The sequence below is a fragment of the Leucoraja erinacea genome, chromosome 25 (assembly GCF_028641065.1).
Source record: "Leucoraja erinacea ecotype New England chromosome 25, Leri_hhj_1, whole genome shotgun sequence".
Lineage (NCBI taxonomy): Eukaryota > Metazoa > Chordata > Chondrichthyes > Rajiformes > Rajidae > Leucoraja > Leucoraja erinaceus.
Genome location: NC_073401.1, coordinates 12734159 through 12757614, shown reverse-complemented (window position 1 = coordinate 12757614; position 23456 = coordinate 12734159). Strand labels below are relative to the sequence as shown.

The following is a 23456-nucleotide window of genomic DNA, read 5'->3' as shown; positions in this document are numbered from 1 at the left end:
TTTGGGTAGGCACATAAGTGGGAGGTCCCAAGTGAGTGGGATTTGGTTCATGGAGTGACAATTGAGAAGGGTTAAGATATTTTGGGTGGAGGAATTCAGGCACAAGTACAGCAGGGGATATGGGCATTGTGTCCCCATGGCTTCAGCCCTTTGAACCAACTTCGACAGCCCTCTGGTTAAGATCTTATTCAAAGGCTGAGACCTGCTGCATTCATGGTCTCATGTCGACAGTAGAATTTCTCAATCTGATGTCAGTTATTAATTGTCACTGTATCCTTGTAGTTCCATGCTTAAATATCTCATATTTAATTTAGTTTATTGTCACGTGTACCGAGGTACAGTGAAAAAGTGCATAGAGAACAGAAAAAAATCACAATTAACTGCTTTTATGTATTCAGATGGTGGACAGTAGTATTGTACATTGCATTGTTTCTGACAAGCCCATAGACAGAGGAGCAGAATTAGGCCGTTCAGACATTGAGTCTACTCTGCCATGCAATCATAGCTGATCTATTTTTTCCTCTCAACCCCATTCTCCTGCCACCCAAGTCTTTTCAAACATTAGGACAATGATTACCATGCATTATTCATTTATAATTCAGATATTGTTTTGATGATTTTTTTTTTTAATTTTAAGATATTTTAAGTTTAAGATGTTTTTTGTGTCTGCCTCATCATTGTTTCCAAATGTTTGTATGGTTCATAAGACTGACTATTCTGCATAAAATATAATAGTTGGGACTGATTAAAATTGTCTGCACATAACAGATTTGAGTGCAGATCAATAATTGTTATTTTGTTTTACAGCAAACAAAGGATGATTTAGGATTGGTTGGTCCTAAAACAGATAGAGAGGAGCGGCTTGCTTCTGCTCCTCCAAGGCTGGGTACCGATGAGATGTGCCAAGTGGACACAATATTACAGGATTTATGGCATTGTGCAGTGGCAGTAGGAACAGACATTCCTCTGACAGAATGTCAGACAGACCCCTCAGTGGTTGATACTGCAATTTGTGACACTGTGTTTGAAGAACACTCCTACATTAAGCAAAATTCTTTGGTAAGAATTACCTTGCTACAACTACCAAATAACATTAATTTGTCCAGCGGAAAAGAACATTGTCTGTTCCCTCCTACCCTAATCTAATATTTTTTTCACCACTTTTAAATTCTCTCTCCCATGCTATACAGTAATCACTTCAAGAAGGCTGACAACTATTGCCAAAACATTATTGTTACGGTTTTTTAAGAAGTTACAGGGAGGTATTATAGATTAGCTATAACAGCTGAGGTGACATTGTGGAATAGAATAATAATTTTTGAAAAGCCATGTTGATATTCTAAGACACTATGCCAATCAGAATCTAATTTTAACATATTTACCTTCTTTATTTGGTATTACTAATCATTTAGGAAATTAAAAAAAATATTCTGCTTCAGTTCTTTTGGGTCAATTTGTTTTTGATAATTTATTTCATAGGAAAAAAACCCCACTGAAAATGTTGTATGGATAGTTCATCCAAACACAAGCAATATTTACTTATTTGCAGTTAATATGGTTGGACATTGCAGTCATGCCTAGAGCAATCTCTCTTTGTTTAATCATCACACCCAATAATGCCATGTCCTTTTACATTGTATGCAAAAGAGATTTGGTAGGTTTGGCATTACAAAAGAGCTCTCTCTTCCTGCATCCCACAGAATATTCCCCTTGCCCTTCCAGCAGGGTGTTTTCATGGACCTTGACGTATTGCTCAGGAGTATTCCATCCATAGGAAGACAAAGATTTTAAGCAGACCACACCTTTTTCCAGGCTTAGAACGTAGAACATAGAATAGTGCAGCACAGGAATAGGGGGAGAGAGAGGAGCCGACCGAGGAGCCGAGAGAAAGCGCCAAGAGAAAGCGATCCCCGAGAGAAAGCGACCCCCGAGCGTCTTTTGAATAACGGGGGAGAGGAGGGAGTGGAGGGGGGGGGGAGAGAGAGAGAGGGAGGGGAGGGAGGGGGGGGGGGAAAAGAGGAGGATGGGGAAGAGGAGGAGGGGGGAAGAGGAGAAGGGGGGAAGAGGAGGGAGGAGGGAGAGGTGGGGGTGAGAGGTGCATCTTTTGAATAATGGGGAGAGGAGGGAGAGGCGGGGGGGGCACATCACTCGCAGCACGCAGACCCAAGACGGCAGCACGCAGATCCATTGTGACATCATCAGCGAAAGCCAGCTGTTTTTTTCCCCCAAGTCTGTTAAGATTTGTGAACATTTTCATTAATAACTGGAGAAATAATGAATGCATTTTTCAGATAAGGCGATTTTGGACTCCAGAAGAAAAATCACTACCGGAATATGTAAAGGCTTTACCGTTAGCGCCTCGTTTTTCGAGAAGATGCGCGCGCGCGCACACACACACACACACACACACACACACACACACACACACACACACACACACACACACACACACACACACACACACATGGAAGGGGGGTGGCAGCCTGCGGCGTCACACACACAGTAACCACCCCCTCCACACACGCACACTAACCACCCCCTCCACATACGCACTAACCGCCCCCTTTCATATTATATTAATATGGATGGATTATCTTATCTGCCTTCACCACAGGCAGCCACCACCCGCTGTGTAAAAAAACATACATTGATGGTCTTGCGTTGCATGTGGTACAAAAAAACAACCAGAAATTATGCTTGCATCAAAAATATGTATTTACACACCATGCCTTCAATGTCATACACTTATCTTGCATAATTGTTTAAAATGGAAGGAATACAAATATTTCTATTAGGCAATTGAAAGATAGAACATATTTGCTTTCTTTTAATAGAACTTAATATGGTCTTTTGGAATTAATAAAGATTCTCCAGTATATGCTCTGCATATTGACAACAGGAGGTTAATCCTTTATGCTTCTTCGCATACTGCAGTTATGAATAATTTTTCAATTACCCGTCAACATCTATTGCAGGCAAGTAACTTGGACATAATTTTGTTTTCGTGTTAGTAGAGTGATATGTGAAATAGTGGAAAGGTAGTTCAATACTGGCAAAGATCTGTTGGGCCAATTGCCAATTTTACGTAATTCATTACAATTTGCTAAAAGAATTAAGATTTGTCAGACATAACTTGTCTTGTACAAATCCATGCTGAATGTTCTTAACTAAACTGCACTTTTGCCAATATATTAATTTTATCTACCTTACAGAGAATTAAGATTTTATACCGATTTTGTCTTCTCTCCCTTGACTCTTCAATGTCAGCAAAACGAAGGAGCTAGTCATAAACTTCAGGAAGTGGGTGGGGTACTCACCCCTGCCTGCATCAGTGGTGCTGCGGTAGAGATGGTTGAGAGCTTCAGGTTCCTTGGTGTAATTATTCACAAACAATTTGTTTTGGTCTGACCTATATTGACACCATGGTGGTTAAAAAAAAACACACACTACTTCCTCAGAAGTCTCTAATGTTTCTTACAAATTTCTACAGATGCACCTTAGAAAGCACCCTATCCAGGTGCATCACTATTGGTAGTGCAACTGCTCTGCCCAAGACCACAAGAAATTGCAGAGTTGAGCCCAGTCCATCATGCAAACCAGCCTCCACCCCAATCAACCCCATCTACACTTCCCGCTGCCTCGGAAAAGCAGCCAACATAATACAAGACAAGTCATAGCCCTGTCATCCTGCCTTTTCCCTTCTCCCTTCAGGCAGAAAATACGAACGTTTGAAAGCATGTACCACCAGATTCAAGAACGGCTTGAATGGACCTCTCATATGCTAAGGGTCAAGATTTGATATCCCAATTTACCTCGGTGTGGCCTGACCACTTATTTCCTATGTTCACTTTCTCTGCAGCTGTAACACTTTATTCTGCATTCAGTTTTGTTTTCTGTTTTGTACTACCACGAGATACTTATATAAGACATGATTTGCCTGAATAGTACACAAACAAAGTTTGTCATTGAATTTTGGTACACATGGCAATAATAAATAATTTTAAATAATTTCAGAAAGATCCCTTGCTAAAGGTAGTTCAGCTGTTCTTGTTCAAGTAGACCTGCATTCATCTTACACACATCATTTGTAGAAGTCCATACATTATTTATTTAATAAGGATACCAATTCTATCATACCAAGGTCTAAGCGGAAGCTCAGAGGGGATAGAGCCTTTTCTGTTGCTGCCCCGGCACTCTGGAACACCTTGCCGCTGCAGATCAGACAGGCCCCTTCACTGTCCATCTTTAAATCCTCCCTAAAAACTCACTTTTATACACTGGCTGAGACATTGTTCCTGTTTTTAGTGCTTTTAATGTCTTTTAATTTTTACTGTTTTTATAGTCTTGTCGTCTTAATGGTTTTAGTAGTTTGTAATAACTTTTTGTTGACTTCCCATGTACAGCACTTTGTGGTAACTGATGTTGTCTAAAAGCGCTTTATAAATAAAGTTATTATTATTATTATACGTATTGAGATTAATTTTATTCATGAGTGAACCCACTATTTAAAAACATTAAAAACACAAATTTAAAATGCAATTAGCACTGAATGTTTGAGTAATGTCAACTGCAGGATTGCTAATAATATGAAGCAATTAATTAGTAAATCTAAAATGCTCAATTTTGTATGAAATCAATTTTTAATCTCCTTATATAACTTACAATTCTTTAGGGTCATTCTAGCCTCATTTCATGTATAGCTGTGTGTGGCAACAGGAGATGGATAGCAACAGCAGACCAAAGCTCAGAGAGTTTAGTTATTGTATGGGACACTTTCTCAGGGTAAGTTTAAGTATGTAATAATTAATTTTATTAAATTCGTTTTGTATATGTCTGTATTATTGGTGTACCTCTAACATGCTATATCTAACATTTTAATTGCAGAATTTAAATAATTAGATTTTTCGTTCTTTCTTGTTTCTGTTGGTCTCCGTACATTATCTGTATCTGAGAAGGCAGAAGCTCTATTACAGCATCGTTTGCCAGGTCTTTTTATTTATTTATTTTTTTTATTATAAAATATTTTACACCCCCCTCCTCAACTATCTATCTACATTGGCTAGGTCTTCTCTGCTCTTTCAGTGCAGATGAACCGTCCCAATCTGAAACATCGTCAGTCTGCTGAGTTCCTCTAGAGGGTTCTTTGTTACTCCAGGGCTGTTGGATAATAAATTAGAGAATTTTTGGCTGCACTAGTTCTAGATTTTCCATCCAACCCATTTGCTGGGAAATTCATGGTCTTTGGCTGATATTGCCCATTTATAATTTCAACAAGTACCACATCATAGTGAGGTAGTATAGACAGACGTTTTGAAGATTGAGAAGTATATATATATTCAGAGCAACATAAAGAATTATGAAGAGTTAGAAAATTTGATATTATGCATCTCAAACAAAAATTATAATAATCAGAAAAGTGAACTGCCTATATTGGATCAGACAATTTATCTGTGAAATTGCTATTCTGTGGTCTTTTGTATTTTAAAAAAAGGTCTCTTGTAACAGAAAACTTTCCATTGTCGTTGATTACTATCTTGATTCGTATTACATTATTTGCTTGGTTATCTTCAGCAAAGCTTGAGTGTCTTCATCGCCTCGTGTTTACCATGGACATCCAGTCCATGTATACATCCATTCACAAATCAGGAAGCCCTTAGGATTCTTCCTTGAACTAAGACCCAATTAGTTAGCCTCAACTAATACTCTCCACTGCCAGAATGAAGCCACATGCAGAGTGCAAAGGGTTTCTCGAAGGTGGCTCACAACCACCTTCCCAAAGGCTATTAGAGATGGATAAAATATGCTGGCCTTGTCAGCAATGCCTGCATATTTTTAAAATTCCTACATTAAGCAATATGAACGGGTTTTCTTGAATTTGGCATTCCAGTCAGAGCACTCTTGATCTTGTGTTAGAAGATTGTAGGTTCTTATTTCACTTCAAAAACTAGGTATACCTATACATCTAGGCTCTCCAGCTGCAGTGATTATGAACCATCAAAGATGACTGTCTTTTAAATGAAACATTAAACTGAGACACTATCAACCTTCTTGGTGGAAGTAAAAGATCCTAGGCACTATTACAAAGATTAGATTTCTGGTGTAATGTACGTGACATCCTTTGAAATTTGTGAAAGTTGTTGTTTGGTAATCCTAAAATTTCATTCTTGGTGATAAAATGCTTTGTAATTTACCTGGTGTCTTAGTCAATATTTATCCTTGAGGCAATGTCACAAAAATTATCAATTCATTATCACAATTGAGTGTGAAGACACAGAGTGCTGGAGTAGCACAAGGGATCAAGCAACATCTCAGGAGAAAATGGATAGGCAACGTTTCAAATCGGAATTCTTCTTCAGACTGCTTGCAGGAGGGTGGGGAAGGAAGCTGGAAGAGAGGAGGAGCAGGACAAAGCCTGGCAAGTAATACGATAGAAGGGAGGAGGGGCCGGACAAAGTCTGGCAGCTGCATGAGTGATCTTGCTGTGCACAAATTGGCAGTCATATTTCGTACCTTATAATAATTGCAAAGATTTGATCAAACCATATGGTTACGAGGCTTTTGTGAGATGGTGAGGGGTCATGACAGGTGCTCTGCAAATATAGTATTTCTTTCAAGGAGTGCAACTGAAAATAGCATTTGTGTGAGAATTGTACTTTATTAGAATTAATGTCAAGAATCAATATTTGTTTAAAAGTATGTTTTTTTACATATCAAAAAGACTGATTATTCCCATCATGTAACTTGCTGTCATCAAATATCATAATAAGTAATAACTTTATTTATGTAAATTGGAGTATTGAACTCAGTTTATAACCACTAAGTGTTTACTTCTTGGCTTACAGTATACCTGTACAAACACTCTTTGACTGTCACCCTGAGGGTGGAGTTGGAGCTTTAGCAATGTCTCATGATGCCAAGTACCTTGCAACAATTGGAACAGGGACAATTCAGGTACATAACTAATAATTTATTATTTTCAATCAGTTTTACTGCCTTTCAAAATATTTGCATTCATTAACTAACATATTGTACAAAGGAATATTTTAACCCTGTATGTAGAAATAGCATTTTTGTTGAATATGAGGCACAGAAGGTTGTGAAGGCCGTCAATTGTTATTTTGAAGGCAGAGATAGATGGATTCTTGATTAGCACTGGTGCCAGGGGTTGTGGGGAGAAAGCAGGAGAATGGGATTAGGTGGAAGAGATAGATCAGCCATGATTGAATGGTGGAGCAGACTTGGTGTGCCGAATGGTCTAATTCTGCACCTATCACATGTCCCTTATGCAACTCGTTAATTTGTCACTTTGCTATTTTTACCTATAATTTACATTATTTTCAGGGAGCCAAGTAAACAATGAATTGATGTGAAATAATAATTGAATTCAGACAATCATACACCATTAGAAAAAAACTGGAGTGCAATATTTCATTGTTCAAGGAGGGAACGCAGAATGTTATGTCACATACTGCAATATGAAGACTAATTTTCCCTGCTACAGAGTGGAATGATAGGTCTGTTAATTTTTGTTAGCTTGTGACCTCTGGCAGAAAGTGCAAGCATTGAGTGCTTGGGTGAGAACAGCTTGCACCTGGAAGTGATCCCTTTTATTGCTTGGTTTAACTGGTCTATTAATTCTTGACGAGTAAACACATGTAACAAGATATGTCCACATGGATCAATAATTGTTGGTATGTAAACCTGTAGCCCTGGGCAACTCTGAGGCTTCTGGAAAAATGCAAAGTGGATAAATAGAAGAAAAACAGCAATAGAATTAGTAAGGCTGATTTCTCACGGCTCATCTCTGTTCAATATCAGCCAGAGGTAGGGTAGGTACCCAAAGACAGGTATTCCCATCGCAATTTTGGTACATAATATTTAAGAAGTATCTGGATGAGCTTGTAGGCAATAAGTTATACCAGTAAATTGGATTAGTGTAGATTGGTATGAGATGATCAGCATAGACAGGGTGGTTTGAAGGGCCAGTTTATTTCCTTTAAAATTATATGACTCTATCCCATAGAATTATCAGAACGCAGACATTTCGACAACCAGCCTTGTCCACTGGTTTCCGAAGCTTGCGGCTGCATGTTGGGGTTATGTTGAAATATCTTGGCTAGTGGTATATCCATGAATTCTAGGAGGGTGGAGACAAAAAGTCTTACTTAATGAGTCCGAAGAAGGATCCTGACCTGAAACATCACCTGTACTCCAGGGATGCTGTCTGAGCCGCTGTTACTCCAGCAATTTGTGTCCTTTTTGTTTCTTACTTAATTTACTTAATTGGTTCCCTGCAGATCCTCTTGTGGGCGGAAGTTAATGATCAGATTGCTTACTTGTGATTTCTAGCTTTACATTGGAATTGTTCAGTCTACAGGTGACAATGGTATGGGGGAGTGATTCAGTAGCAGATAGAAACATAGAAAATAGGTGCAGGAGTAGGCCATTCGGCCCTTCGAGCCTGCACCGCCATTCAATATGATCATGACTGATCACCCAACTCAGTATCTTGTACCTGCCTTCTCTCCATACCCCCTGATCCCTTTAGCCACAAGAGCCACATCTAACTCCCTCTTAAATATAGCCAATGAACTGGCCTCAACTACCTTCTGTGGCAGAGAATTCCAGAGATTCACCACTCTCTATGTGAAAAATGTTTTTCTCATCTCGGTCCTAAAAGATTTCCCCCTTATCCTTAAACTGTGACCCCTTGTTCTGGACTTCCCCAACATCGGAAACAATCTTCCTGCATCTAGCCTGTCCAACCCCTTAAGAGAAACTGAGGTGAATTTGGAGGCGGTTGATGTTGCATGTGAAAGTAAAGAGATTTTGTGATGAGGATTTGAAGGTTAGTTAAGTTATCAGGCATGAATTCGGGTTGGTTAGTTAGGTTGATCAAGTTATTGACAGGGATCCTGAGTTTATAATAATGTATTTGTAATTTACAATATTTAGCTGCAGGAAATTGCACCTCATCCAGAACTGAATTTGGAAAGCACACTAATAACATAGATAGTAGAGGAGTTGAATAAGATGGTGGGGAGTGCTAGTTCGCATTGATTATATGTGACCTCATGACTTTGCATAATGTTTCCAAAGGGCAGCATGTGTACAATAAAGAGGAGTGCAAATAAAAAGTCTTGTGAATTACAAAGGTTATACCCCAAAGGTCAGAAAATAACTAATTGCTTTAGATGCTGTTGTGATTATTTGATCATACAAGTAGATTCAAATGAAGATTATCTAGTAAACTGGATAACATGTTTTGGGTAAAGAGCTGCAGTCACAAAGCATATTTTGTGATTCTGGTGTGAGGTTGCTCTGGGATATTATGAGTTTTGTGCCTTGGAATTTGTCAGACATATTTGCATCCCTTTTATTGCTTATGTGAATAAAACCATGTGTTTTGTGCTACTCTTTTAAGCGAGTATGTATATGGGACTGGAGTTCAGAAAATAAAGGATCACTTTGTTCTGTGGACCTGAGTCCTGCCTTTGATCCTCAGGTATGGTTTAAGTTATACATTGCAATGCGTTTTCATGAATTCATGGAGTTATAGAGTGGGACAACATAGAAACATGCCTTTTGGCTATTATGTTCATGGAGGATTTTTCGCCCATTTATATAAATGCCATTTTTCCTCATTAAGATCATATCCTTCTATGCCTTGCTTATTTAAATATCCAAATGTATTGTAAATGTATCCGATTTCACAACCTCCTTAGGCAGTGAGTTCCAAAAAGTGACTACTCTTTGTGTAAAACAAAACTTACCACTCAAATCCAATTAAAAACTTTTATCTCACTAAATGTAGTCCAACCAGTGTTTTGTAAAGTTGCAAAATGAAATCCCAGTTTTTATATTCTATGCCTGATCTATGAAGGCAAGTTTGATATAGTGCTTTCCTCACCACCATATCAGTGGTGAAGAGGAACTTCAAGTACTTGAACTTCAAGGTCTCTCTATTTATTTACATTCCTCTTCCCTTCTTCTGTTGTTACAATAAAAGATCAGACACCTTACAAAAAGCTTACCTTTGAGTGTGATTTATAAACACAATCCAAATATTCAGTTTACGTAGTGTATTTCGTGATCTCACAACATCCTAAAGCACTTGACATACAATGAAATACTTCGCTAATATTATTACATTGATCATGAAGGATGTGACAGTCAATTTTTGCATGTTCCCACAAACAGTATTTGCAGTATGGAGGTATTCTGTGATGTTGTTTAAAGGAACGACATTTGACAGGACATCTGGGAGAACCCTCCTTCTCATTAATTTCTATTGACTTAACTTTGTTATCCCATTATTATATTTTTGTATCTTAGCTATGCTTTTGATTATTCCAAGGCTTACATACCTTGCATTAAAAGTTAATCTATTGCTATGCTTACAATACTTTATTTTGAGAAAGAGGCCAGTTAGTTAGAAAGAGGTCATTAGTTATCAACACTAAATTTCCATAATTCTATGGTCTTAATATTTTTTCTGTTGTGTACTTTTTGATCTAAAATTAACTGAATGGGAACATTTTTTAAACTGCAAAAGTCTTGATCTTGCATTGATCATTTTGTTTTTGTAAAGATCTTCAAAGTGATTAATAACTGATAGTTGACAATTGCAATTATTCATTTATTCAGTTATCAGGAATGAATCTGTATTGGAAATTGATTTTGGATTTTTAAGTTAAATCACTTGTCTGATAATCATATGGCGTTGACATAAAATGTTGAAAAGTAGATCACTGGCAAATTTTGAATATACTGTTCTTTTAGACTTTTGTAGCATTTAATCCTGAAGATAACACCGAGCTACTCAGCAACAACAAAACTGAAGTTGTATTCTATAGTTGGGTGAGTAGTAGAGAATATTAGCGGAGCATGATCTATTCATTTTCTTTGTCCAAGTTTTACTTCATTTTGAAGATAGACACAAAAAGCTGTAGTAACTCAGTGGGGCAGGCAGCATCTCTGGAGAGAAGGAATCGGTAATGTTTTGGGTCGGGACCCTCCTTCAGACTTTACTTTGTTTGGGACACCAGAAAGTGTATACAGAGAAGCCAGAAAACGCACAGCAATGATGCCTGGTAGTAGGCAGTTTCATCTAGGATGAAACCTTGTTCATGTTTAATTTATTGACTATTTTATACAGTAAAATACAATATAGTAATTTAATTACTTTAAAAATGTCTTTAGTCAAATATTTCACAAGGAAATGGGTAATATTACCTTTGACACCTCATCTATTTTAATTAGAAGGGACATAAAATAAAAAAGGGAAGTTTTTAAAAATGTTATACATTCAAATACAGAGCATTATAGAAACATAGAACAGAAATTAGCCATTATAGTGCAGCTCATCCATGCCGACTGTGATACCTGTCTATGCTAAAGTAATTTGCGCATATTCCTTTACTCCTTTCCTTTTCATGGACCTGTCCAAATGACTTTTAAATGTTGTAATCGTACCTGCCTCAACTGTCTCCTTTGGTAGCTGATTCTAAATAATCATAATCTTCTATGTGAAAGATTTAGTCTTCAAATCCCTTTTACATTTCTTCCCTCTCATCTTAAACCTGTGCCGCCTATTTTTAGACTCTCCTACCCTAAGGAAAAGGTACGATTCTCCCAGACTCATAATTTTGTAAACCTCCATAAGATCACCCTCGGCCTCCTACGCTCCAATGAGAATAAACCCAGCTTGTCCAATCTCTCCTTATAATTACAGCCTGCCATTCCAGGCAACATTCTGATGAATCTCTTCTGCATTCTCTCTATTCCTATCACATTTTTCCTGTGAATCTCTTCTGCACTCTGCCCTCTGTTACATTTCGGTATTGAAGAGCAAGTTTTCATTTGAAATTGGATTAGAAAGCAACAGATATATGGAATATAATTTGGTCCCTATTTAAAGTCATGCCTTCTATATATTACATAGAGTTATTTGATCATATTTAAAATACAAGATGTATTCTGTAATCATAATCCTTTCATAGGGGATACAAAACACGTCTGGTGAAGGATTTACTAAAAAGTCTTCCTTCCCAAGTAATAGTTCTGCTATTAAAATCCCTAATAAACAGCAAAAAAATGAAAGTTGATATGAATAAAATGTACCTCATGCCATTAGGAATTAAATTTGATTGTCATTTTTTGCTGGTAATTTATGCAAATTTAAAAGTCAAACTTATATTTCTTTTACTATCAACCTTTTCTTAATCTATGTCTGCAATGGCTGCCTTTAGAAAGCGAACCAACTGGAATTTGCATCGCCAATTCTTACAGATGAAGTAAGTACAGATAATATGTTCAAAACTCAAAACTTGAATAAAGCTACAAAGAGCAAGTCAAAAATCAACTTGGGCTAGAATAACTAATAACTAATTACTCCATAAAATTTCTGTTAACATTTTCAAAAATTGCCTAGTTTAAAATGAAGATAAATCAAATTAAGCTGTAGTTTAGAAGATTTTGGTCAGTGAGCAAAATTAAGGCACATGGTATTGAGGGTAGACTGTTGACATGGATAGAAAATTGGTTGGCAGACAGGAAACAGAGTAGGGATTAACGGGTCCCTTTCAGAATGGCAGGCAGTGACTAGTGGGGTACTGCGAGGCTTGGTGCTGGGACCACAGCTATTTACAATATACATCAATGATTTAGATGAAGGGATTCAAAGTAACATTAGCATATTTGCAGATGACACAAAGCTGGGTGGCAGTGTGAACTGTGAGGAGGATGCTGTGAGAATGCAGGGTGACTTGGACAGGTTGGGTGAGTGGGCATATGCACGGCAGATAAAGTTTAATGTGGATAAATGTGAGGTTATCCACTTTGGTAGCAAAAACAGGAAGGCAGATTACTATCTAAATGGTGTCAAGTTGGGAAAAGGGGAAGTACAACGGGATCTGGGGGCCCTTGTTCATCAGTCAATGAAAGTAAGCATGCAGGTACAGCAGGCAGTGAAGAAAGCAAATGGCATGTTGGCCTTTATAACAAGAGGAGTTGAGTATAGGAGCAAAGAGGTCCTTCTGCAGTTGTACAGGGCCCTAGTGAGACCACAGTGGAGTATTGTGTGCAGTTTTAATCCCCCAATTTGAGGAAGGACATTCTTGCTGTGAGGGAGTGCAGCATAGGTTTACAAGGTTAATTCCCGGGATGGCAGGACTGTCATATGCTGAGAGAATGGAGTGGCTGGCTTGTATACTCTGGAGTTTAGAAGGATGAGAGGGATCTTATTGAAACATATAAGCTTATTAAAGGTTTGGACACGCTAGAGGCAGGAAACATGTTCCCGATGTTGGGGGAGTCCAGAACCAGGGGTCACAGTTTAAGAATAAGGGATATGCCATTTAGAACGGAGACGAGGAAACACTTTTTTCTCACATAGAGTTGTGAGTCTGGAATTTTCTGCCTCAGAGGGTGGTGGAGGCTGGTTCTCTGGATACTTTCAAGAGAGAGCTAGATAGGGCTCTTAAAGATAGCAGAGTCAGGGGATATGGGGAGAAGGCAGGAATGGGGTACTGATTGGGGATGATCAGCCATGGTCACATTGAATGGCGGTGCTGGCTCGAAGGGCCGAATGGCCTACTCCTGCACCTATTGTCTATTGTTTATTGCAGAAAAGTTGCAGAGGTAAAAAAAAGCCATTAGTTTATTGAATACCTGTAGCAGAGCAAGCATGAGTTGCTGAGCGGCCCATTTGTGCTTATACCTGTACTTATATTCTTCTTGAATTACTCAGGCACAAAAAAACGTTTAAATATGTCTCAGTTACAACAACATCTACAGGGTTGAAAGATGGTGTGGCGATGTCAAATGTCAGCAAATGATTCTTGTGTGACTTGGTGGGAACAGGCAGAAAATTGAGTCTTGCTTTGATCAGTTCCTAATTTCAGCAAAGTTGAGAACGTTTGACCTTTCCCTGAAGTGGAAAGTCAATGAGACAGGCAGATGAGCAGTCTCCAACATACCCTGATGGGGGCTGCAGAACCATTATACCATTTGGTGCAAGGCATTCAGCCCAAAGATAAGAGCTATATGTATATAAAACAAACAGAATAACATAAGCTACATAAACAACTATTAATCAGTGATATGACCTTTTACGGAAAATAAATGATGCTGATTAAATTGTTATGATTATAAAGGTACCAATTTTCCACTTATGTTTAATTGTTAACTTTCTAAACTTTACCACTGGGACCTTTTCATTCACAGACATTTAACAAAGTTGTGGGAATCTACTGTCAATCAGTTTTCCATCTTATTCCGTCACAAGTACTCACTGGCACTTCTGCAGGGAATTTGGTTATCTGGGACACTGTTGGTACAACTCATAGCCAATTTGATGCAATGAAATTATACAAGAAAAAACCTTTAAAACTCGTGAATCTACAGAATGATGGTATTACAGTGGTCGAGGTAATGGACAGGTAAGGGAGAGGTGGGTTTTCATCAGTGAATCGCTATAGAATTCAGATGTGCATTTAACCTGTATAGTAGTCACTCAAAATTGAATTAGAATACTGATATTTTCTTGTTTGATTACGGTTCTCCCCCCCCCCCCCCCCCCCCAAAGAACTCTAAGAAATCACACATTTCAAAGTTGAACCTTATAATTTTCTATATTTTGTGAGAATTAAGTTATTCTTGAGAGGAGCCTTACCTCAAACATGGAATTACTTTAATCTCTTTTATTCAAGTAAAAACACTCAATAAAAGAATGTCAATCAATCCTTTTGGTTAATGTGCAATTATAAACAGATAATGATATATTTAGAATGTTGATCTGGTGAATCAGAGGATGATATCCTTAAATGTTTATCTTTACAGAGTTTAGACAAAAGATGATTATTGTGTAGTCATTTCCCAAAAAAGATTTTTATACATTTTATACATGTATATTAAAAAAAAGTAAATTGTAGCAAAGTCCACAATCCTTCACCTGATTGTGTTGATGTCCCAATGGATCGGCATTTAGTTCACCAGATACTAATCTGTGCATTACTTTTAACCCACCAGTGCCTCAGTTCATGCACTCCCTTTAACACACTGGGCTCTATTTCCCATGCCCCGCTTTAACAAACTGGGGCCCCATTTCCAGCACTCCTGTGAAACGCACTAGGGCCCCTTTTCTGCACACTCTTGAAACTAATTTGGACTTTGATTTCATTGCCCCTTGGAACTGACTAGAACTCCATATGAAACTCACTTGGTTTTGTTCCCTTTAAATTTACAATGTTTGTTGGAAAAAACATTCTACTACTGCGAAATACCTAAAAATTAAAAACAAATTAGCAGTGTATTGGAGTATTAATTTGGAATAACATCCAATTGCCTGGAAAACTATTTGTTGCTACTGAGCTATCTGAATAGTCTTAATATCTGGGACCATAATTATGCCAGGATTTACAAAATGATTGCAAGATATTTTTTCAGAGATTAGAATAATGGATAGCATAAAGTACTACCTATGTTATTCCAGCTGAGAACTTTAGATGCCATCACTCATTGTGTGCTGAAAATCATTTCCTGTGGTCTGATGCTGCTTTGAATTGTGTAATGCCTCAGAGCTGAGATTTTATAAAGCACAAGAAACTGCAGGTGCTGGATCTTTTTTCAGGAATAAGTGAGTTCAGTATCTCACGTCCGCAATGAATCATCGGATTATGTCAAAGGTCATTCGGGATGAACAAAGAATGTATTGGATTCATACAAGCTATCAACCACCGAAAGCAAGCCACGTTATCTCCGACTACCTTAATGCTGTAGCACAAATAACAAGTTTTGCCCCAATACAGCAGAAGGCAGACCGACCTCCATGCCACCTATTGACTTTCACCAAATCCAACCCTTATCGTTAATGTGAATTAACGGGTCCATTGCAAACGGAATAGTTCACTATGGAGACTGGACCGTATCCCTCAAATTTCAGACAGCGGAGGCGTGAAGTCAAGAACACCATTCTCTGCTGACTTGAGTAGCCCTAAGCTAATTGTAGCAAAGTCCGAACATTCAACATTGTTAGCACGCCCTGCAATGAAGTGGACCTGAGCACTCACTCACCAAAAGCTACTGCTGTTGTTGTTGTCCCCATCGGTCTGGTCTGGTCTCAAGACAATGGCCCAGGAAAAGGAATCGGGTCGAGTCTGGCGTCACCTGCCAAATCACTGCAGGTGGTCACTGAGTAACCACCTGGCTGCCTGGCTCCAGCAGCAACTATCCCCCCACCGCAGGCAGCAACTATCCCCACCGCGGCCAAAGTCCGGCAGCAACTATTCCCACCAGAGAGGCTGTGAACACCACCCCCCACAACCATGTGTAAACGTGAACAGCTCTCTGTGGGGCGATGCAGCACCCTATCTATCTCCGCACACATGTTGCTAGGTCCAAAGTCAACGAGGCAAAGCAAGTAGACCTGTGACTTGGGCAAAACAGCAGCTACGCAGGACATTTTGATGCGCCCACTGAGGTGGGTTCCCCACAACGCAAATCTTGCCTGTGCCAACATGCCGATGCTGAAACATACCCTTTATGTTGGGATAACGATTACGTTTAGTCTAATTTGCTCCCATGAGAGTGGAAAAGCAGAAGAAAATAGTAAATTTATGTAGCAGTTAAGTCTCTGGGAGCTGAGCTAATTCTCCACCTCTGTGAGCTCCTACTGATTGTTTGCCTTCATGGTTAAATATTTACTCTGCTGCAGCAGCCACCAGCCAGTACCTATTAATCAGAAGTCCTGTGTGATTAGCCCAACTAATTTTCTTCCATGACTTGACTAGCCCTAAGCTAATTGTAGCAAATCAACTGATTAGTTAGGAGACTCGTGACTAAGTTTTGTACTACACAACTTTACTTACACATGTACATGCAGAACTCATTCAGAAGTCAACAAATTTGCTTACAGCCTGTGGCCGTGGACTAATATAATAAGAGGTGAAAACCCCACAAATACTTTTCATATTATCTATTGGTGGTTATAGAAATCATACATTTCATTTCATTCTCCCCCCCCACCTCCAAAACAAAAACAATATAAAATGGTTGTTATTCATCGTCACGATCTCGCTCACACACCGAAGTGGACCAGCAGGCGACCAAGGAGAAGCCACTAGTACCACCAAAATTATTGTAGTTTTGTACGAATGAACCATAAATCCACCTAGTTAATTGTTTTGAAAGCCGTATTTTCTTACCTCGAAGAAGCAAAACTGGAAAATACGTATAAAACACAGGTCAATACAATTATCGATCGTAATGTATACACGTGGTAGCTCAAGTGGTGAGAATGTTTATCCCGAATGACCCATGACCTGGGCAAACTCACGCATGCGCAGTTGTAATACCGAACTTGCTTATTTTCTAAACTGATTTTAATGCAGCATTGCCTCATCACCTGCGGTGAGTTGTATTGAAGTCAGCAGCTTCACAGCCCATGGGAGGTTATTTTGCCCAGGAGATATTATGTTGTTATAGGTTAGTTTGTAAACTGGCAGTGCTGACATCAACTGTTGAAAAGTATGATTAGTAATGGCATACATTTTATAGGACTTGCAGCTGTGCAATTATTGCATAATTTATCCAGCTTTCAAATCACATTTTATTTTCAAATTTCTGGTTTACCACTGGTAGTTGGCATGGCATTGCATAAATATTAAGAAATAATATGCCCAAAGTACCAGAATCATTTGGAGGATAAGTATGAGGATTTAAAGCATAAGTCAACTCTGTCATTGTACCATTCCAGAATTGATGCTAAATTAATTGACTGTTGGTTGAGAGTACACCTGTGCATAATATAGCAGAATAAAATGGACCAGTTCTTGCCCCAGAACCTTTGCTATTATGTCAGAATCTTGTTTAATTTACGCTTAAGTGCATGGGACACATTAGGGTAGATAGTCAGAACCTTTTTCCCGGGGTGGAAATGTCGAAGAGTCAAGAGTCCAGTCAAGTCAAGAGAGTTTATTGTCATGTGTCCCAGATAGGACAATTAATTCTTGCATAGCTTTAAGATAAGAGGGGCAAGTTTATATGAGATATTGGGGCAAGATATTACACAGAGAATGGTGGGTGCTTGGAACGAACTGTCAGTGGTGGTGTGGGGGCAGAAATGATATAGGGACTAAGAGACTTTCAGATAAGCATATAGATATGTAGGAAATGGAGGGATATAGATCATGTGCAGTCAGAGGAGATTAGTTTAAGTTTAGTTTAGTTGAGTTTATTGTCACATGTACCGAGGTACGGTGAACAGCTTTTTGTTGCATGCTAACCAGTCAGCAGAAAGGCAATACATGATTACCATTGGTCCATTTACAGTATAAGGGAATAACATTTAGCGCAAGGTAAAGCCAGCAACGTCCGATCAAGGATAGTCCCAGCGTCATCAAAGAGGTAGATAAAAATTCAGGACAGCTCTTTAATTGTGGTAGGGTGATTCAGTTGTCTGATAACAGTTGGGAAGAAACTGTCCCTGAATCTGGCGGTATGCATTTTCACACTTATATACCTTTTGCCTGATGGGAGAGGGGAGAAGAGGGAGTGGCTAGGGTGCAACACATCCTTGATTATGCTGCTGGCCTTGCTGAGGCAGCAAGAAGCATAAATGGAGTTGGCATCATGTTCGGCATCTAAGAAATGTTCTAAACGTCACTCCAGACCTCTGCCGCAGCCTCTGTCACTGCTACAGGCACATGAACTGAGTGACATCTGCCTGAGTAAATGTTGGCAGAAGAGAAGGTAGCACATGAACAATTCCAGCCAACATCGTCAATTGGATTAAAGGACTCTGAATCTCTTGAAGAATTGAAGGCAGTTGCATACAAAGTGGATGCATACTGATTTGGTGGTTCCTCAGCCTGAGGGATGAACACAAATGAATGTGATGACCCAAATGTTCATATTTTTACTTTTGTGAATAGAGTGTGTTGAAATATTATTTAAGGCAAGGGTAAGTGGGTGTTTGTACGTTGTAAACTGATTATATTTCTTGCGATAGTAATTGTATATTTAATATTTATTACAGGTACATTGTGACTGGTGATGTCAAAGGTTGCATCAGGTTTTATGATGAAGAAATTTGTTTACTTAATTGGTACAGTAATTTACACTTGGGACCCATCCATTCAATTTCCTTCTCCAGTCAACCAGCTAGCAAAGCAAATGCGAAATCCTCTTACCCGTCAGAGTCTACCATCAAAGCTCAACAATTTGTTGTCAGGTTAATAATAGTACTACTTTATTTAACTGCTACACAATTAAACAATATGGCTTAACAATCTCTATGTAATAATTTCTTAATTATATGCACTATTGCACCATAAATCAGGATAGTGCAATAATTTTAAGCTTATATTTTCTATCCTGTATTTGTTCTTTTCATTTCAGATATGCATCAATGTTAACATTGACTATTTTATAGGAACTGTTTAATTGCTTCTATTGAAAAAAATAAGCGGTAAAATGACTGTGAGCTCCAAGATGCTGAGACCCGAGAGTTTCTCCAAATGTTATTATCAGGCAGTTCCCTCATATGGTACAAAGAAAGTTCTCCTCTTCTCTCCGGAGACAGTTTCACAACCTCCTCTCTAACTGTCCCCATCTGTGATCCCTCCTGGAGACCCAGACGGAAACGAGGAGTTATTCAGATTTGGGATATTGAGCAAACATTATGTGCTGTCTCCTCCCCTTCCTCAGCTCCCCTGGAACAGCCTTCCGGCGGGTGTCCCAACACCCCCACCCCTCTGAAGAAGGGTTTCGGCCCGAAACGTTGGAGGAAGATGCTGCTGGACCGCTGAGTTTCTCCAGCTTTTCTATTTTGGGTCAGGAACTTTCTTGGAGACACGAGGAGTTACAGAACTGATCAATTCTGCAGACTTCAAATTCTGAAGAAGGGCCGATGATATTTTGGGTCAGGAACCCAAATCAATTCTGCAGACTTCAAATTCTGAAGAAGGGCCTCAACCCAAAACATCGTCTTTGCCATTTGCTCCACGGATGTTGCCTGACCCGTCGAGTTCCTCCAGCACTTTCTGTTTTATTCTCACAGGCGTGATGAGCTGATAGGCCTAATCTTGTGAGGCAGACCTATTGTCCATATGCGACTGGATTTACTTGGGTATTGTCATGGATGTCCAAGTTTCCAATGCTAATATAGACCTAAGCTAGCTACAAAAGGTCCTTTGCAGCACTGGTGGATTCCTTGGAGTTCAGCCTGTGCAGCACAATCCTCCGCAAGTTTCCCAACAATCAGACTGGGAAACCTTGCTGCCCCTGTGCCAGTTTAAACCGTGTAAGCACAGTGGTCCCCATTCAAATCATTGGAAGAAAGAGGTTGCTTGGAAAATAGTAAACAACTACACTTGAAATATTTGTCAGAGTTTTAAATGTTAAATACTAACACCTTTGATAACCAATACATGCAGGAGGCTGGGGTCAAGGACTCATCAGCTGTCAAAACAATTCTTAGTACATGCAACTGTCTGCATTGGGATAGCTGTTGTGTTATGCTGAGCCATGCCAGAGTGGTGGGAGCTTGGCTCTTATCAACGGATCATGCCAGGGAATGTGCTGGAGCATAGAGCACAATACATGGCAAGTGGCTGGTAATTTCAGGAAAATGGCAGTCATGGTGTCATACCCTTCTCTGACTTGCTTATATGTGCCTGGCTACATACCTCTTGAAAGGAGTAATTGTATCTGATTCCACTACCTCCTTTCGCATTGTCCCAGATAACAACCATGTTCTGTATAAAAACAAAACAAACATACCCAAACATCCAAAGTGATGCAGCTAATAGAGCTGCTGCCTCATAGAGAGGCCAAGATTTGATCTTGACCTCATGTACTGTCTGTGTGGAGTTTGCACATTTGCCCTATGACCGTATGTGTTTCCTCCAGGTGCACCCACATCCCAAAGACGTGCGGGGTTGTAGCTTAATTGGCATTGGTAAATTGCCCCCTAGGAAGTAAATGTGAAAGTGAATTGGGATAACCTAGAACTAGTGTAAGTGGGTGAACGATGGTCAGCCTGGACTCGCTGGGCTGTAGGGCCTGTGTCCATGCTAATCTGTAAGTTTAATTCCAAAGCTTCCACTTCTCACTGTAAAACTATGCCCTCTTACTTTTGATACCTTTACCATAAGAAACAAAATTGACTATCCAACCTATCGATGCATCTTATCAACTTTTATCATATCCTTCCTCAACTTCCATTGCTTCAGGGAAGCTATTTACCTTTTATAAAAGCAAAATTTCACTTATCACATAAGTACTAAATGTATATATATTTTTTGTCCATTTATTCCATGTAGAAACTTTGTTGTGTCTACAGTTGATGCTACAGTGGCTCATGTAACTGGAGACGGGTGCAAGCTTGAAATGTTAATGCAAGAGCACAGTGCAGCATTGCATGCCATAGCATGTCATCCCTCTCTTCCTCTCATTTGTATGGGAAGCTATTGCGGACTTCTGAAAGTCTGGGACTATGAGAACAAGGAACCTGTTTGCAGCAGGCTGTTTGGAACTGGGAACTTTATTCAATGTGTGACCTATAATAAAGCAGGTATGAACAATAAATGTAATGAGTACATATTTTAGTTTTTAGTATTTCAAGCATTCACGGTCAGTATCAAGGTCTTCGATGTCAGGTATTGGGAGTAAGAATAATGCTTCTTCAAAAGATCCCAAACAAGAACCCTTGGTACTCTAATTTCATTTTTTAAATGTCTCACAACTCCTATCTGCTAGTCGCTTTCAGTGAGACTTCTTATTGAGTGCTAATTATCTTGAATTTAATGTTGTGATTCATGTTTGTTAGGTAGTGGATAGATCTTGCCTGTTACCAATGACTGGATTGATCAGCCAGAGTTAGATTTGCATCTTGGTCCCAGATGTTAAATATAATAATTAAAAAAAAAGATGTTAAAGAACAATGGATTATTCAAACCCTTGAATCATTGTCCTGGAGTTTGCTGACAAATGCAGTAGGTTCTGTGGGTTTCAGCTGATGGACACAATCTTGCTGAGCTGCCTCAGACCACATAAACCACTGGGGTTTTAATTTTTTGATCGTTTGATAGGTTTATACATCAAAAAATGATTTGAATAGGTTTGCAGGGTTGGAGAGTAGAGTAAAGTGGAAGATAAATCATTTTTATTAAATAGATTTTACATATTTAATTGAGAATGATTGTCCCAGATGTCAAAGCTTGTAAGGGAACTCTGGGGGCAGTGTGTCATGGGAGGCCCCACTACCTCTCGGGCCATGCTGCTGGCAACCAGGACACTTCTGGCTACAAGTTAGGCCCCCTACACCTGCCACAGGTAAATATGGGCATGTTCATGTTGGTGTTTATTTGCCATATGCTTTATAAGCATATTAAATGCAACACCACACATTCAGTAAATTATCAGTTATTTTAGATAAACCAGACCATGATAGTGCAAGTCATAGTGTGTACTGCAACGTTGGTAGCGCCGTCCATTGTAGCTTGGTGCAAAAGTAGGGTTATGCAGGGATGGTTCAAGAGCCTCTTGATTGATGGGAAGAAGCTGTTCCTGAACGTGAAGGTATTGGTTCTCAGGCTCCCGTACCTTCTTCCTGATGGCAGCAGTGAGATAGGAGCATGGGTGGTGTGGGTTTTTTGATGATATTACCTTCCTTCTTGTGATAGTGCTTTCTGTAGATCCTTTCAATGGTGGGGAGACTGTTCCATATGATGGACCAGGTAAAGTCTAGTGCATTCTGCAGCCTCCTCCGTTCTTATATAGGCCTATAGGCCTGAATACAAGTTTAAACTGATACCAGTATGATTTATTTCATATCAATGGAGCAGTCATTCTTGGACACTCAAATGACTGAACCGGGTGAGAAACAATCGGTCAGTGAGCTCTCCATCATACACATGTAGACGTTCCATAGCGTATTTGATGACGAGCCAAATCTCCTCAAATTTCTGAGGAAGTAGAGGCATTACTGAGCTTTATTTGTATTTGCATCAATGTACTGGGCCCAGGTGACTGTGAGGACCAAACTTGTTCTAGCAAGATTTGTCTGTAGGTGTTGCACATGACCTATGTCAATTGTAAATTAATAATGGGTTTACACTATATTTCCTTTTCCACACATCTAAAAAAAACTAACTTCATATTTGAATGAGAAATAAATGTTGTTAAATAATTTCATTCCAAAGATGTTTCATTGGCAAAATACAATTTCCTTACTTCCATAGGTTCACTGTTGGGAGTTGGACTTACTGATGGATGTGTTTACATCCTTGATGCGCTTTCTTTGAACAATGAGCGCTCCGAACCTTTCCAGTATGCCAAAGATGCTATTACTGACATTGCCTTCTCACATGACTCAAGATACCTGGCAACAGTTGTGAGTATTGAAAATATTTTAAAAAGTAATTGAAACAGTGGATGCAGAAATAATCTAATTT

General features: G+C 39.1%; 1 protein-coding gene across 1 annotated transcript in view; it reads left to right on the top strand.

Annotated features, from left to right (window-relative positions):
* cfap251 (cilia and flagella associated protein 251) overlaps positions 1 to 23456 on the top strand; it is a 49108-nt gene that overhangs the window by 6353 nt on the left and 19299 nt on the right. The window contains 11 exon segments of the mRNA XM_055655714.1: positions 808 to 1059; positions 2835 to 2975; positions 4673 to 4782; positions 6843 to 6951; positions 9425 to 9505; positions 10783 to 10860; positions 12252 to 12296; positions 14227 to 14441; positions 19037 to 19231; positions 21324 to 21574; positions 23244 to 23395. Of these exon segments, the coding sequence (XP_055511689.1) occupies positions 808 to 1059; positions 2835 to 2975; positions 4673 to 4782; positions 6843 to 6951; positions 9425 to 9505; positions 10783 to 10860; positions 12252 to 12296; positions 14227 to 14441; positions 19037 to 19231; positions 21324 to 21574; positions 23244 to 23395 (1629 nt within the window).